The following is a 17,814-nucleotide window of genomic DNA, read 5'->3' as shown; positions in this document are numbered from 1 at the left end:
GGAAAGCTGATTAGGTGTCATCTATTATCTATGCAGATCAATACCTATGGCTGTCCAATGCTTCAGATTTGATTTGAAAGATGTGCTTCAGAACGTGCAGTAATGCGGATGCCATCTAGTCTGTGACTCATTAAAGCAGTCATATCCACTTCCAGAAGCTGCACAATCCTGGAAATAATCAAGCCTCCTTTAATGAATCACAGGCAGGTGTGGTGTTCATATTCCAAAGCACCTCTTCCAAACCAAATCCTACTGCAAGGCTTCATCATTGTCTATGTATCCTTATATACTGAATACTAGTACAGTTGCTTAGAATACAAAATATGGAACAGAAACTCTCGACTTCAACTTTTATGGCTGCCATAAAATTCTGCTCACCTCTCTCCAGCAGGAGGAAATTAACAATATACTTTATAAGTAGCAATTATTCAAAACAGAATGTAAGGCACTGTTGCCAAATTTAAATTGTGATTTATTATTTACTAGTTTTAAATCAAGATTATAAAAATACATTATAAATGTTACTTATACAGACATATAGGTCTAGTGTTCATTAGCACTGACTAAGCCTCCAGCTTCCTTTTTCCTCAGAATGATGCAAGAAGCCACTGCAACTATACTGTCAAGTTATGCTATTTACCGCCTCTGACTTCACTCTTTCCTCTCACATCATTTGAATTTTACCATGCTATACATAGTCACATATTATGCATATCAGATATTATTTCTATTTTAGTAACAAGATGCAGTTACAACTAGGGTGTGGTCAACATTAACTTGGAACCCAAATGTTTCATCTGGATTTTTTGATATTTTACAGGTTGATACAATAAGTACTAACCTTACATATTACTTTTCTATCTGAACTGATAAACACACCTGATGCAGCCTTCATAGTTTTATTTAATTTATTTTAGTGTAATGAACAAAGAAATCAATCACTTTCAGTTGCATAATCCCAACTACCATAACTTTGTTCAGTTTCCTAGCTCTGATTTTGGGGGCAAGGAATGTGATATTGTTCCTTATGTTTACTGTCAGGAAAGCCTCACCAAAAGAGGACTCAAGCAGGACACGTTTGAGGATGGACAAAGGGTGGAAGGAACTCTGCATGGCAGCTAAAGTTTTCTCTGTTTCGACTGTGTTCTCAATCAATTTATAGAAATTGAATAAATAAATATGTAAATCATGAAATATCAACTCAGAACTTCTCAGGCCCACATTCCTGGGGTGTAGCCACAAATCAGTTGGAGAAAGTTTTCCTCTCCTTCTTGAGGTACTATAAAATGAATACCATATTATTATATTTTCCATAGGAAGGAAACTAAGGGCTCATTTCCAGATTCAACTATAATGAAATATAGGTAGTCCTTGACTTACAAACATTCATTTAGTGGCCATTCAAAGTTACAACAGCACTGAAAAGAGTGACTTATGACCATTTTTCACACTTAGGACCAGTGCTATTTTTCTTAAAAAAAAAAAAAAAAAAAAAGCTGCCGGAACTCACACGGATCATACAACCTGCCTTGCCTACCCTACAAGGTTCCATCCAAAAAAGGTGCCGGAACTCCGTTCTGGGCATTCTATGAGAAAAAAAAGCCCTGCTTATGACTGTTGCAGCATCCCCATAGTTCCGTGATCAAAATTCCGATGCTTGGCAACTGGCTCATGTTTATGACAGTTGCCGTGTCCTGGGGTCCTATGATCACCTTTTGTAAACTTCTGACAAGCAAAGTCAACGGGGAAGCCAGATTCACTTAACAACTGTGTTACTAATTTAACATCTGCAACGACTCATTTAACAATTGCAGCAAGAAAGGTCATAAAATGGGGCAAAACCCCTTTAACTGTCTCACTTAGCAACATAAATTTTGGGCTCAATTGTGGATGTAAGTCGAGGACTACCTGAAAAAGGAAAACAAACCACATGTAATGAGAGATGAAAATGGTTGAACTTTACCTCAGTACTGGCATCAAGTTTTTAATTCTGGTTTACTATTTCTAGAGTAAAAAAAACTTCCCATACAATCAGTTCTTCATCTTACATGTTGGATCTTAGTTCTCATGAACAGAATAGTATTGTTATAAAGTTATTTTACCAGTTCAGATCAAAAGGCCTGAGAAAATATATAAATGGAAAATACCTGAAATGTCACAGGTCCGCTTGTTCCTTGGTGAGAATGTTGGTAATACACTGTGTCGGTAGACAATATGTGGCTTTTTATACTCTTCTTCATATTCTTGTTGATCAGGTGATATGAGTGGCTCTACAAAGTATTCTTCATCATGAGACCTAAATGTGCCTAACTGAGAAGGAATGAGAGACACATCACATAACTTTCAATGGAGCTGTGCTTAAAAATAAAAAAAAAAAATAAAGCCATGAAAGATTTATAAATCTTCTGCTGAGAACTGTAACTGTTTCTTAGACCCACAAGGCTGTTTTCTGGTTTTGTTTTACATGCTTTATCATTCCTAAGCTTCCTGAATGTCAGCCCTGTTTGGGGCCAAGGTAAAGGCTACACTCAAAAAAAATCAGATGAAGCCACAAAATTACTTTTATTTCCCCATGAAAATTAAATCAAGTACATTCAAGTTGATATAATTGCTCCCATACGTGTAATAATTTTCCCTTTGGATGACAAGAAAATTATAATTTGATAGCAACTTTAGGAAGGCTCACACGCGGTTTGGAAGTAGTTTATAGCTTTGGGGGCTGCATATTGTTGTCTAACCAAGTAAAACACATGTCTAGCTGTGGTTCCTTGAATGTACAGTACACTCAGTTGCCAACCTGAGTTGACCTCTACTTAAAATAGGTTGCAGCGCTTGGTCAAATTTGGACGTGCAAGTTTGATTAGTACTTTCACTGGAGATTTTCAGAGAGGTATAATATCAGCCTGGGAAACTGAAGATCTCAACTGGAGGAATGCAATGGCAAACCACTTTTATACTGCTGGATAGTTAGCTTAATGGATCTGTCCATGAAGTCAACAGCAACCAAGCACAATCTGAAGGAGAAACAATGTTTTTTAATGCCAGCAATACTACCTTCCAGTCACTACAATTTCCCGGAACGGGACAATTCGGGCACAGCCAACTCACCACGCCAATTCACCACAGTCAATTTTCCAGGCCAACTCGCTGTGGGACAACTCACCACAGCCAACTCACCATGGGGCAGCTTGCTGCAGGACAATTCAACAATTCAATTTAATTATTTAAAATATTTACAAAACTATTTTAATTTTTGTCATTCACATTTCATTTTGTCCCTCCTTTGGCATCCTTTCTTTAATGATTCTATTCCACCATTTCTTCGGTATTAGTATAACTCTTGTCGTATGGCGAGTTGTCCCGCAGTGAGTTGGCCATGGCGAGTTGCTATAAACACACAACCCCCCTGCAGTATGGTCAACAAATCTGGAGAATGGTTGGCATAATTGATGAAACAGTTTTAAACTAATTTAGACAGTATACTAGATAAACCACTTTCATGACTCTCTGTCAGATTCAGAATTTTTGATGGATTTACCTCTTTAAATTTTGGGAACCAGTCACTTAATATGCCACAGTGATGCAACCAGAGAAAGCAACAACCAAAAGGGGCATTTGCTTTTAGTCAGTCAGTCTTGTCTTCAACCTGCCTCCCAAATTAGTTGCCCATCCAATTTCTTGGAAAGGACTTTGGTCTGGTGCAGGGGTAGGCAACCTTGGCTCTTTTATGACTCGTGGACTTCAACTCCCAGAATTCCTGGCTCAGGAATTCTGGGAGTTGAAGTCCACGAGTCATAAAAGAGCCAAGGTTGCCTACCCCTGGTCTGGTGGTTAAAGCACCAGCTGGGAAACCAGGTGACTGTGAGTTCTAGTTCTGCCTTACACATGAAAGCCAGCTGGGTGACATTGGACCAGTCATTCTATCTTAGCCCAACCCACCTCATAGGGTTGTTGTGAGGAAAATAGGAAGAGGAATGGATATTATGTATATTCCCCAGCTTGAATTATACAAATACTAAAAGAGGAAAATAAATAAAGTAGAAATTAACCTGGAGACCCAAGTTGAGGCAGCATAATTGTAGCTGACCCCTTCACATCTTTCACCAAAGCATCAGGCCAATATCTCACAAACACAAGTTCAGGACTGTGTGTAACACAAAATACAGACTCTGAGGAAAAGGGATGCTTTTACTTTACAGATAGAACTCTTCTTCCAAGAGTTTCCTTGATAAAAAAAAAATAGAAGATACTAGCCCAGTGATGGCGAACCTTTTAGAGACCGAGTGCCCAAACTGCAACCCAAAACCCACTTATTTATCACCAGGTGTCAGGTGGGCATGGCCCACTGGATGGGCCTGGCTGTGGTGGTCATGGCAGATTGGGTGGTGTGGCCAAAGTCGGGGTGATCCCCTCAATGTTGCTCATGGAGAGGGATGCCTGTAGGGGACAGGCAGTGTTGGGGGAGATCCAGGGGGGTCTCTGGCAGGTGGGGCGGTGGGCAGGAGGCTCGTCCTGTGGGATGAGGCAAGGCAAGGCAAGGTGAGGCAGGGTGGGGGTGCCATTGTCACAGGGCAAGGTGAGGCAGGGGCCGGGGCGGCTGCTGCCTGACACCATTGGCCCCCGCACACAGAGGCCAACGAGCGCATGGGTGCTGGGATGCATCCAGCCACATGGGACCTCGGCGAGTTAGCGGGCGGCTGGTTGAAGAGGGATGGTTGCCATCTCCGGGGCATGGCGCGCGTGCCCACAGAGAGAGCTTTGAGTGCCACCTCTGGCACGTGTGCCATAGGTTCGCCACCACTGTACTAGTCTGTCTAGAATTTAAAAAAAAACACCTTCTCCTTTCACTCTAATAAAAATTAGAAAGATGCACTGGGTATTTCTGCACAAAACTCAGAAACGCAGACCTTAAAAAAATGCTCTAAACATCCTATAAATGCAGGAGGGCACCGTCTGCCATACTGTATATGCTAAAGTCAGATGCTGTATACAGGGCTTTGCCTTCCCCACATTCCAGGGGTTACTTCCAAGTTTTGGGGAGGGTTCCTCCTGCCATCTGCCACAATTCATTTTGGACTCTCTCTGGACAGCCTTCTCTTCTTTCCACCTTAAGTCCTCTCCATAAAAAAAGCCTGGCCTCCCTTAAGGTTGACCTTCCATGAAAGCAAATGCCAAATCTTAGAGTGCCTTATCTACCAGGAAGTGGGTGTCAACTGTTTTCCTTCTCAGCTTAAACCCAGGCTTGCAATCTTCGCCTGGAGGGCTGGAAAAACACACTCCCACCAGCTCCGTTGGTTCCCTTTGGAGAACTCTGGGGCGGTATCGGCCCTCCTCCTCCTCTACTGCCGCACCCACCAAACATCAGAACATCACAATAACAACAACAAGCCCAGAAAGTGACCCATCACAGTACAAACTGAAAGAAGACAAGATGGTTTGGGGGTGGAGACTGGGGGCTCTTCATTCCTGCAGCCCCTTCCCCTTTGATGTAGGGCACTGCCACTGGACAGTTCGGCCTGGCTGGTAAGTATAGCTAAACTCAGCTGCTTGCATCCCTTTTTGGGGGGAATACCGAGGAAGGAAAGAAGAGCCTAGCCCCCTCATCCCTCCCATCCCAATTATATTTGCAGAACAGATCTTGAAAATCTATTATAGGAAACCAAACCGCTACTTCTTCATCACTCAGTGCAGACAGCTACAAAACTGTGATTTTTTTTTTCCTCTCCACAACAAATTTTTAGCTGCTAAGAGCATAAGTTCTCAAGCGGAAGGGGAGAAAAATCAAATTACTGATTTGGCGCTTTGAAAGCCTCCCCTTTACTCTTCCCCTCGATTGCTTCACTTTCAAACTATTTCACTGTTCCAGGGGTGGTGGGAATGGTTCCTCAGGCCAAATGTATTCATGCTGACAATTCCGTGCCTTTTTCAAATCCCAGGCCATTAAACGGGAGCTTTACTGAGGATAGCAAACCGACTGGCTCTTAGCAATGCAATGGCACTCAAATCTGCCTGGAATAAACTTTCGTCCCTAGGGGGAGTGAGGGAGAAGGAATCAATTACGCAGTTTCTGTTTGTCTCCCTCCACCTTAAATGTCTCTGGGGCCTCCAAGTGCCACCCTTGTTTGCGGTTCAGACTCAAATGCTCTCCACCAACCCACTCAGCGGCCCCCTCTTCCCAAAAGCCACCTGGGGTAAACCCCACCTCCTTGCTTTCACTCCCCTGGCAAACTGTTCCACATTAGAGTTTCCTGGATGTTAAGATGTTGAAAGTCTTCAGGGGCACAGCTGTTGCCAAGAGCACAAAACAATGCTCCCAAACTACCTGTCTGGGATGACCCTTAGCGGGAAAAGTATAGAAATGGTTCATGGCTACTGCATGTTCCTGGCACCTCCCAGGACTTCCCTCCCTTCTTCTCCCCCTCCCATCAATCAAAGTGAGAGCTCCTTAAAAGCAAAGCCTTTGATTCTTGAGGTTTTGCCATATACTCCAGTAACGATTTCTTAAGTTTTCTGCCACTAGATTGAAGTTATTTATAATCTAAAAGAAAGAAAGTGGCTAGGCAGGAGGGAAGGAACCCAGAAAAGAAATGCACCCTGTTGTAGTGTTGATCAGCACAACTTTGAAGAAAGTTTTGCTTTGTTTTCAAGTTTTGTTGCAATCGAAACCAAGAATGCTGTGAAGAAGGCAAGAATGGAAAGATGTTTAAAAACACACACAATGTCCTTCCAACTCTCCTAGCAAGATCCAAAGCTGGGAATTGAGGTCTTTTCTTTAAGAAGCTGTTGATTTGCATCCTGTAAGCAAAACCCTGAATTCAGCAAGAGGATTATACACTTACCATCCCAGAACACAGGCTTATGACTGCTGTATGCTGGGGCTCCGTGTTGACATGTCCTTTATAGAAACAGTGCTTAATATCACTTTCCTCCTCGGCATAAAAGTTTGTTTGGTTAACCTCGGGTTGTCCAAGGAAGGTGACCGTGAAAAGAGGGGCAATAAATCCCGAATGGGCTGTAAGGTTGAAAACGAAGTGCCGCCCAAAGGCTTGCAGTCTATAATGCACTTGGGTGGTACTGAAAGAAGAGGAGGCAATGGAAGAAGAGGGAGCATCCAGGATCCAGGGCTCAGCTTCCGAATGAAGGCTTCGCTTCTTTCTCTGAAAGTGCACCTTTGTAGGCAACGGTTCCCCAAGCTCATTCACACGGGTCGGGATCACAATCTCGTACTCTCTCAGCGTCTCCAACAGTTTGGCTGTGAAAATTTGACATAGGTGCCCATGAATGGATACGGGGTGTGGGTGTGCGCACGCATGCGCAAACTATTTAACAATACTTTTTACCGTGCTGGTCCAATAGGAAGATTAATTCAGCCAGTCATGAAGGAATATTCTTGTCAGAACCGATTGGAAAGCCCTACTAAACTTTATCTAGCCAGCATCCAAATTAAACACCTTCCTTACCACCCAACTCAGTTCTACAATACTCCCAAAGTTGGCTAGTCTGCACACAGTCACACAGGTGAAAAGCTGGCAGCTTAGAAACTGGCAGCAAAGGATGCTGAATTCATTTTTTTAGCCTTTATGTAACCAAGCTAAACACTGCAAATAGTACACACAATCAGCAGCATTTACAGAATAAAAAGAAACCCAGTTAGGACCCGCAACTACTCTTCCCAAAACGGCCCCCTGCAGCATTACAGGTATGAATACAATACCTGTTCACTATTAATATACGATCAACTCATTACGATAGAAAATAAGGTGTTTTTCTTTTAAATGCTTTGCAAAAAGCTTCTCAGACTCTCAGAAAATACTGTCACCAATAAGAGTTTTGAACTGTGCCCCCGGGCATAATTTGATATTTTAAATTTTTTGTTAGCTTTAATGCAAAAGGCCAAAACGTCAAGAGACAGATAAAACAGATATGCTTGCAGTTATGCATAGTGAACGTGTTTTTGTCTCCCCACCCCCCCCCCACCCCGGAGTGGCAAGAGGACACTTGGGGACTCCCTAATCGGTGCTTTCCTAGGACATGCACGAGAGCCACCATGAATAAAATTAGCATACATTTGTAGGCGGAGCTGCTGGAAGACCGGAGAACTCCACGGATTTATGGTATAACACCGCTTTCTGAGCTTTGCCATTTTCCTTCCCTGCGGCAGTGTAAGGGGAAGGGGGGGGGGGAGAAAAAAAAAACAACCCAAACCCTGACCTCACACAAAGTTAACGCCAAACTCGCTCGTTCGCTCTCTTTCCGACACTTCTGCGCGCTGCTCTTGCGACTTTTCTTAGTCCTGCCAAGCATCTTACCTTGTCGGAGATGCCTCCCTTGCTTTCTGGCTGCTGTTGCTGCTGCTGCGCCGGCTCTATTCAAGAAGTCTTGCAGGAGTAGCGTGCTTAACCCTACCGCCCATAACACCAGCTGCATGGTGGTTTGTGCCGCTTCGTTGCAGCGATCAAGCTTTCCACCCCCCTTGGTCCCCCCCCCAAAAGTCCTCCCTTCTAGTTGCTTGGGGAGGGGGGGCGGAGAGGGGAGGAGAGGTGGTTTATTGTCAAAACTCCCGAGATCTTTTCTCCCCTCCTCCTCCTCCTCCCCCCCACACCGCCTTCCTCGACTTCACTTTTATTAAACTTGAGGATCGCGCTCATCTAATTGGGGTTCTCGGGATTCGGCTGTGGCGAGAACTGTCCGCCCTGGAGCCAGTCGATCGAGAGGAGAAAAAGGAGTCGAGCTCGGGAGAGGATAAACACCAGCATCGTGCTTTTTAGCGAGCGAGCGAGAGAGAGAGAGAGGGGCTGGTGGAGGGACGGAGAAAAATCAGCCCCACTAGCTGCGGCTCCCTCTTCGCCCTCCGCCTCCTCCCCCCCGTTTCTCCGCCGCACTTCAGGGTCCTTGGAAAGTCTTAGGATACCGAGGAGGCGGGATCCGAGAGTTCCCGCCTCCCGGGAAGGAGGGGACAAAAGGCGGGAGAAGGTGGGGAAGGTAGCGCGCTTGTCTCTTGCTTGCCGCTCGGCCGGAGGGGTTGCTCGATGGCGGAGGCCGCGGAGTTTTGGGGTTGGGAAGTTCATGCCGGCCTTCCGTGGCGGGTAGGCCAAGGCCAAGCCGCCGCCGCGTCTTTCTCCCTCTTCAATCTTCTTCCAGAAGGGATCCTTTCCCAATTAACGCCCGGGGCACGCTGGCAGGGACAAGGCAGCGGCCCGAAGGGGCAACGCGTAACTTTTTTTTGCAAAGGACTCGTAACGGTGACCCCTTCGCTTTTCGCCAGGCTTTTGCCGTTAGAATTTTGCCTCCTGAAATCCGCCTGTTTGTGCTCTGGACACTCTGAAGGTTAGGCGCTAGTCGGCTAAGCTTGCCTCAGTTTAGCTTCCTGTTCGATAAAAAATTAACCTGGGACAATCGAGCATCTTAATATTTTCTGTGAAGTGCCCTTTTTCTTTCCGAGACATAAAAAGGAAAATGGATCACCAGCCAGTGGAAAAAATCCTGTCTGTGCTCTTCTTAAGAAATAATTTAATACACCACTACCACCCTTTTGAAATTTTACTTGTATTATTTTAGCGTTCTTTTGGACAGAGTAATTTAAACCTCGGGGTTTTTTTCCTGCAGGTTTATTTAGACATAAACTATTGCGGGGGGGGGGGGGAGAGAAGAAATTACTGATGTTATCTTTTTTTATTTGTATGTTTCACTTGGATGTAGGCTTCATTGAATTCAATATCTTTTCAGGAAAAAAAATGTAGGACTGACCATATAGCATCCCAGAATCAGTGCAACTGAATATATTCAGCAGATAAACCCATGTCTAGAAAAATAATTGGGAATGTATTTCTGGGGACATCAGAGCTTCTTTGCCTTTCCTATACCCCAACTGGCCTCTAACCCAAGATTATAACAGACACAGGCAAAGACTGATTTTCTGGACAACTGATATCTCATGTAAACAAAAAAGTAAATTTCACTGCTTGAAATGTGAGTTACTCATGTATAAAGATGGAGGCAGTACCCCACCTTCTAATAAATTATAATAAAGCCAGGATGAGAACAGCTTACATGCTCATCTGCACTATAAAAAAAGTTTAATGTACTAATGTGGGACAAAGCCACCAACACCTCCCTGGCTTAAATTAACTAATAATTCCCTTTCAATTGTTCTTTCGAAAGACTGCTATATGCGTAGCAGCCGACCTGATCTTGCAGAAGATATTTAGGCCTGTGTATTATGCAGATACCTTTACTTAGGTAGTCTGGCAATGTCCGTGCAAATGTGGCCATCCAGTCTCCCTTAAATCCTAAGCTCAAAGGACCAGAGAGAATGGCCTGTGCCCAGTGGCGTGGTGGGGAGGAATGACTTCAATAGCCAGTAGGAGTTGGGCAGATCCCAGTCCCTGATCATGCCACTGCCAGCATTTCAACAAGACATCAATTGTACAGCACGTTTTGTGTTGGGAGAAGAAGGGGAAAAGCTCTGTAATAGCAAAGGAACGAAAGAAAGACTATTCAGGGTCTCTCTGCAGTAGGTTAAAGGATGAGACAGAAGCAACGTCAGGGGTACAGCTCTTGTAAAAATGCTTACTGAGGTGTTTTTGTGCCACAGCAAGTAGGATCAGTCCTTGGTTAACCATAACAATTCCTATAAAATAAATACCAGCAGTGTAAACATTAAAATGATGACATCCATCTCTGCTGCATTAAAGTTACAATGAAGTAATTACAGGACTTGCTTCATTTGCAAATAACCATAGTACAAACTTGCCTGGACATCTTTTTTCTGTGTTTCATAGTGCGTCTCATCTTTAACCCATGAGCAAGACAATCTTGAGCTGTCCTTAGCTGCACTGGTGTTAAAGTAATATGTGCCATTTTATTCCAACATTGCCCAAGGGTAAGTCAAAGACACGGAAAATCTGATAATTGTTGTTATCTATCACCTTGGAGGCACCTGAGCTGACTGCCATCAACAGAAGTAGAGCTAGCGGGGTGTGTGTGTGTGTGTGTGACAATTAGGAAAGCAGGTACAGTTTTTTGTTATAAGGAACAGGAGGATAACCCTTCAGTTCAGCTGTGGGGAAAGGCCATAGAGTGATATTTATTTATTTATTTATGAGACTTATATACTGCTTTAAGTGCAAGCACTCTCTAAGTGGTGTACACCAGTAAGCAATGTATATATATATATTTACATTGCCCTCAACAATCTGGATCCTCATTTTACCTACCTCGGAAGGATGGAAGGCTGAGTCAATGAATTATACAGGATTTAATAAATACGTTCTCATTTCTTTTTGGTGACTTTGAGTCAGTGTTGACTCCTGGTGACTACCTGGACAAGTCCTTGCAGTTTTCTTTACAAGATTTGAGGTAGTTTGTCCCTGCCTTCTTCCTAGGACTAAGCGATAGGGACTGGCCAGGTTCACTGGCTTCGTCTCTAGGACAGAACTAGAACTCTTGGTTTATAGCTTGGTGTCTACACTAAACTGGTTCTTTATTCTCATCTAATTTCAGGATGGAACTAGGATTAAAAATAAAACTCTTAAATGAACCTTAAATGTTATTCATTTTATTTGGAATTTTTCTCTGGTGTACCTATACCAAGTACATTCAGTCTCTTCAGAAAAGCCCTTGAGGTGGCTAGAAGGAAAGCAATATGCCAAAAATCAAGGTTTGAATTTAGCACTTTTAACAACTTTCATTGTAATCTAATAATACCTGTTATTACACCAGTGCTGTCTACACAACAGCCTTTGATCGGCAAGTCAACTAATTTGATTAACTCTTCTAACCAAGTGTTTCTCAACCTTGGCAACTTGGACTTAAACTTGAATGGTTCTGCAGCCAGCATGTTGGGGGAATTCTGGGAGTTGAAGTCCACACACATCTTCAATTGCCAAGGTTGAGAAACACTGTTCTAACTGATGGTTCAGGCAATATGACTCACTTTCTCCTGGAAGTGCTTGCTATCTCATGAATACTTGCACCGTATAGTATCTTTACAAATACAACTGGTTCACTGTTGCTCAGCGGATGGAAGTAGGTATGGCTTTGGTGCTACAGCCAACCAGTGTTTGGAAACGAAAGGTTTTTTGCAGTGAAGTCCAAGGTGGAAAAGCTGGGCTTCAAAGCTGCACTATAACTGCTCTGAGTCGCTTCAAACAGTCAGATGGATGGCAAATAAATTTAATAATAATAAGAAGAAGAAACAGCAGACTACCGGGTTAGCTGCTGCAGAAAGGTTGCACAGACTGACCACAACTGCACAACAAAGTCATAATAACGGTGCATTGGAAGATCTGCAAGAAATATAATTTGCCTACAAGAACTAGTGGGACCATGAAGTACAGAAAGTAATAGAAAATGAAGCTAAAGTGCTGGGGGAGTTTAGAAATCAAATAGGCACCTGCCACATAACACCCCAGACTTAACAATTGTTGACAAAGACAAAAAAGTCTAGATAGTGGATGTGGCATACTTGGAGACAGCAGAATAGAAGAGAAAGAACTGGATAAGATAACAAAATACAAAGACCTGCGAATAGAAACAGAAGGACTGTGGCAAAAGAAAGCAAAGGTAGCACCAATAGTAATAGGCACCTTGGTTCTAATCCTGAAACAATTGGAGCACCACTTGAACACCACTGGCATTGACAAAATTACCGGTCAATTGTAAAAGGCAGCTTTACTTATTTCTGGTTATTTTTTAATGGTTTCGTTAAAGAACATTAAGTTTCCCATACTATGGAAAGCCATAACATGGGTTAATTTGGAAACAGGTTACACTCTTTTTTCTTAATAGGATTGACTGGACAGAATTTAGAAAGCACCCCGCTTTTAAATAGAATATAGCATTCACACAATGCAATTTATCAAATGACGCTAGCCTAACACATTCACCTAAACCTGGAGCTGTCTAATATTAAATGTAATCTTTTCCCACATCACTGCTGATTGAATTACAGTGTTTGCACAATATGCTAATCTCACCATTGGCAATCAGGACCTGGGCCACAAAATAATTACATATTTTCGAAGTCATTCTCTTCTGCAACAAATCATTAAACAATCTTAGCTCACCTTAAAATATAATGCACCTGTTTACTAAAATAAATGGGCTCCAGTTATAAAAGCTTATGCTACAATAAAAGTTACTGTTGCATGTCCCCAGATCTCCCCCCCCAGATATTCAAAGCATCTCGTGAAATAAAAAGACATACAGTATGTTAGTCATAGCAAGCTCTGCTCTTCAGTGCTTTCTTTGTTTTTCTGATTGTTAACCTACTGTTCCCCTCCTGCAATTTTATACCCACAAAAATGACCTTGTGAGGTTAGTTAGGCTGAGATGAGGGACTGGGTCAGCATCCTTTGGTGAGCCTATTGGTTCACATAGAGTCTATTCATATCCAATTTGACATCCATAGTATTTATTCTGGGCAGTCAGAAAGACTGAATTATAGAGCCAGATAATATACACTGCAGATAATAGAACACACTTATACACTACAAAATTGTACACAGTAGATTGTACGGTTAATAAGTAGCAAGTTGAAAAGTGCAATACTGGTCTTTCATCTACACTCCACAGCACATGGGATCTAAAGTTTAAGCCATTAAAATTAAATACTTTTAAAGTCTATTTAGTTTAGTACGAGTGTTAATGACAGATTTTTACCAAAAAACACCCTACTTTATACAAAAAATGCAATTGACTTAAGCAGAACTTGTTATTGTTATGTTTTAGATTACAGCCTTAAGCACAGGCTTAATATCTCCAACTAATATATATGATTCTAAAATGTCAAATTTGATTGTGTTAATGGCACTATGTAATAATTTTAAGCTTTTATGGTAAATGTCTCCTTAATTGTTTAGCATTTTTTTCCTTTAAAAACAGATTTAGTGTTTTTATTTAGAGGATGTGTATCCTATATTTTCACCAATAGGTGGCGCTCAAGGTAGCTAACAAGATAAATTTAAACTATACAGTACAGTATAACTAAAAGCATACATTAAAAGACATTGAGATATACCATAACTTGAAAAATGCTAACTTTATCAGCCAATCCTTGACTACATATGAAAAAAGTGCTTATTTTTTTTACCCTGCCAATAGAGGACCACAGTTAGCTTCAGCAGCCATGTCTTGATGGAAAAACTGACAGAGTAATTTCCTAAAAATCTTAACACCTGGGCAGGTTATCTATGGAGATTCTCAGTCATCAGGATCATGGTTGTCCTAAAAGTGGATTTTTGAAAGGCAACTAGACTTACTTTGTTTTTCCTTGAAGACATTTTGCTTCTCTTCCAAGAAGCTTCTTCAGCTCCATAGTTGAAGCTTCTTGGATGAGAAGCAAAACTGAAGAAGCTTCTTGGATGAGAAGCGAAATGTTTTCAAGGAAAAACAAAGAAAGTCCTTTTGAAAAAGCACATTTGAGACCCGGGCAGATTCCTTGGGATAGGTTTCAAGTTGTAAAGAACTTCTTAAGTCATAACCAGCACATGGAATCAGACAGAAAATGTACCAGTAAGATTGTTTTAACATGGAATCCAAACATGGAATCCATGTTATTCCTTTAGCTAAGTTTAATCAATAGTTTGGACCAATTGTCTGAACTTCTAAACCCCTTGGTGGAGAATATTGTCCAACTTGGTTGTGATCAAAAGATATACATGCTAGCCAAATAACATTATAAAGGACAGATATATTAATATTATGTGAATGTGGAATGGAATCTTAGGGCTGAGCCAAGGAATCTTCAGGCTGTATATATAGCTCTCCAGCACAGATGATATCTCTAATCCTATTGCCTATTTTGTTTCGACTGTCCAAAATAAGTTTGTCTTTTCTGGATTAAGCTTCACGACATTCACAGTACTGAGCACCGATTTAGGATTTCAATATCCTCCTTGCAAGATGGAGATGGAGTACTAAAGTTATAGAAACCAGTATACATACAGCTAGTTGTCACTTAGCAGCTGTTCAAACTTATAATGGATCTTCTTAAAGCTACTTACAACCTTTTTTTGACATTCCATGTGGTTATGTGATCGCATTTTGGGTACTTGGCAACCAACTCACATTGATGACCGTTTGCAGCATCCCAAGAGCACATGACTATGATTTTTGGCATTTTTTCACTGATTTCCAGTGTTTGCTTCTGGTTTGCCGCAAAAAAAAATGCCCGTTGGTGAAAATTAATTTGCTTAGTGAGAGTGGTATTTGCTTAACAGCTACCACAAAAAAGGTTCTAAAATCACACATAGTCACGTGGTGATCTAGTTAACGACCACCACAACTTAATCATCATAATTCTGGGCTCAGTTACAGACATAAATTGAGGACTACCTGTAATGCCATTGAATATCTAAAATACAGAATATTTCCTAGCAGAATTAAAAATTCAATTAGGATAAAATGAATATTGTTATTGAGCCTTGGCACCATCTCTTGAAACCTGCTCCAAGAAAGAACAGACCCCTCATAAAACAGTGCTGTGAAGACTTATCCAATTATGATGTCATGGCCATTTTAAATAAAAAAAAAAGTCTGAGAAATCCAGCAAAATCAAAAGCAACATACACCCCTTGCTAGTTTGCAAATTAGATCATTCACCATGGTAACCAAAGCAATCTCTTTGTCATAAATATACCCGAAATTATGCTGTGTGTAATCTACCATATGCTTATACAGGAACATTTGAGACGGCCTAGAAATTAACCAGTACGAATTTCAAGAATTTCAATCCCTGGAATATATAGCAGGCTGAGATTCATGAGGGACATTTGTAGAAGTTCAGAAAGGGCAGGAATACCTCTCTCTCTCACACACACATACACACACGCATACAAACGGTGTGTGTATGTATGTGGTCTCTGTGTGTAAAAATACTTAGTATATAGATAGCTAAGAATTGTTGGTGCTTTGGGAGCAGTACAGATAGTCCTCAACTTATGACCACAATTGATTCCCCAAATTTCTGTTGCTAAGTGAAATATTATTAAATGAATTTTGCCCCACTTTCGACCTTTCTTGCCACAGCCATTAAGTGAATCTCTACAGTCGTTAAATTAGTAACATAGTTGTAAAGTGAATCTGATTTTGCTTGTAAAAAGGTTGCAAAACAGAATCACATGATCCTGGGATACTGCAACTGTCATAATATGAGTCAGTTGCTAAGCATCTGAATTTTGATCACGTGACCATGGAAATGCTACAATGGTCATAAATGTAAAAAATGTCATAAGGCACATTTTTCAGTGCGGTTGTAACTTTGAATGGTCACTAAAGGAATTGTTGTAAGTTGAGGACCACCTGTATCTTTTTGTGTCCTTAATTAGCTAAATTGTAAATTTAATTAGCTAAAATGTAAATTGTATCTTTCCTAACATTCAAATATAACTTCATCTTTCACCTTTCCACTTGCTAAAAGCATAGATACTTGCCCTTTAAAAGTTAAAAATCTTTTCCCCCAGCACTTGAGAATAGCTGATGGGTATATTAGCACTTATATATTTGTGTGTTTCTTTCTGTATGTAACCTTAAGGAATGAAATCTTAAAAAGAGGGTCCTGACACAACTAAAAGTAAAACTAGGCCAAGAACATCTAACGTTTGTATAAATAGATTTGTACCTAATAAAGTTTAATCATACTAGCTAATTGTCACATTCGCATACGAAACTGCCATGATGATACAACTGCATAACAGCAAAGTCACACTTTATTATTTAAATTGGTATAGAAAGTACTCAAATTAAATAGCAAACGTATGCACTTGAAGGCCTTGTCAGTTATGAGTTATGAATATTCATTTAAATAGTGAGGCTGTTCATCACTGGATATGTAAGTAGGGATTTCATCTTTTTCCAAATTTGTTTCTTAGTTTAAAGCAGAAAAATTGAGCCATCCAATATCCACATACTCTTCAAAATGCATGGTGCTATGCATATATTTTACTGTTTAAATTGAATAAAAAGGTCATGTCCAAATTAGTTTTGAATAAAGAAGTTACACTTTACCAAACTTTATTCAGAAGGAAATTATAAAAATGGATCTCACTAATATATTAGCATTTCAGCTGCACTATTCCTACAATCTTGTATTAAACATTGCATTAGAGTAAATCTGAGGTAAGATGGGCAGCCTATAAATTTAATAAACAAACTAACCTGTTCCATGGTCTATAGATTCACTGCTTTTCTAATGTTCAGATTTATCTGATCTGTGTAGAAAATACTATTAATTTGACAGAGAATATGGAAGTCAGACTCCATTTATGCCTGCCGCACATATGCTTGTCTTTACACTGCTTATAAAGAGTAGCTATCATTCATTTGTTCAATATTTCATTTACTTGAATAGACCAAAAAAAAAAAAAATCTCCACCACTTTCTAGTTCTATACTAGTGTTTCTCAACCTCAGCCACTTTAAGCTGTGTGGACTTCAGCTCCAAGATTTCCCCAGCTAGCATGGGGAGTTGAAATCCGCACATGAGGAATATTAATAAAATTGTGAAACAGTGCTAAAATATGGCTGAACATATTTGTAGTACAGCTGTATTGGACTCAAATGTACCAATGCCCAGCCAGTTAGGGCAAGCTAGCTACTCTGGTTGGGGATAACAGGAGCTGTAATTCAATATGTTTAGAGTTTACCATCATTCTTAAGCTTTTTAATATTAAATCCAACACTTAATAATGTTGTTTCTCTTGTCTGTACCTATTTCTACTTTATTAGATAATCTAATGGGGGGGGAAACCCTCATTTTTTCCCAAGAGTCACACAGAAATACATGCATATATATATAATAATCTGTTGTAGTATG

General features: G+C 40.9%; 1 protein-coding gene and 1 long non-coding RNA gene across 10 annotated transcripts in view; one reads left to right on the top strand and one right to left on the bottom strand.

The window, feature by feature from the left end:
• ADAMTS9 (ADAM metallopeptidase with thrombospondin type 1 motif 9) overlaps nt 1-9,592 on the bottom strand; it is a 163,651-nt gene extending 154,059 nt beyond the window's left edge. Inside the window, exons 1-3 of one of the 3 annotated variants that reach the window (XM_039350178.1) lie at nt 8,310-9,592; nt 6,840-7,252; nt 2,148-2,310 (exon numbers count right to left, since the gene is read on the bottom strand). In XM_039350178.1, coding sequence (XP_039206112.1) covers nt 2,148-2,310; nt 6,840-7,252; nt 8,310-8,427 — 694 coding nt within the window. In that variant the 5' untranslated portion in view covers nt 8,428-9,592. The remainder of the gene's footprint in view (nt 1-2,147; nt 2,311-6,839; nt 7,253-8,309) is intronic. The other 2 variants (XM_039350160.1, XM_039350169.1) reach the window with 2 other exon arrangements.
• LOC120311058 overlaps nt 5,236-17,814 on the top strand; it is a 171,416-nt gene continuing 158,837 nt past the window's right edge. For 6 of the 7 annotated variants that reach the window (XR_005557514.1, XR_005557515.1, XR_005557518.1 and 3 more), the window contains exons 1-2: nt 5,236-5,523; nt 10,782-10,882. This is a non-coding gene — a long non-coding RNA (uncharacterized LOC120311058). The remainder of the gene's footprint in view (nt 5,524-10,781; nt 10,883-17,814) is intronic. The other variant, XR_005557509.1, reaches the window with a different exon arrangement.

The sequence above is a fragment of the Crotalus tigris genome, unplaced genomic scaffold (genome assembly GCF_016545835.1).
Source record: "Crotalus tigris isolate CLP2741 ecotype Arizona unplaced genomic scaffold, ASM1654583v1 scf7180000017567.3851432, whole genome shotgun sequence".
In the NCBI taxonomy this organism is placed as follows: domain Eukaryota; kingdom Metazoa; phylum Chordata; class Lepidosauria; order Squamata; family Viperidae; genus Crotalus; species Crotalus tigris.
The sequence above is the reverse complement of the archived record's forward strand: the minus strand, read 5'-3'. Positions and strand labels throughout refer to the sequence as shown.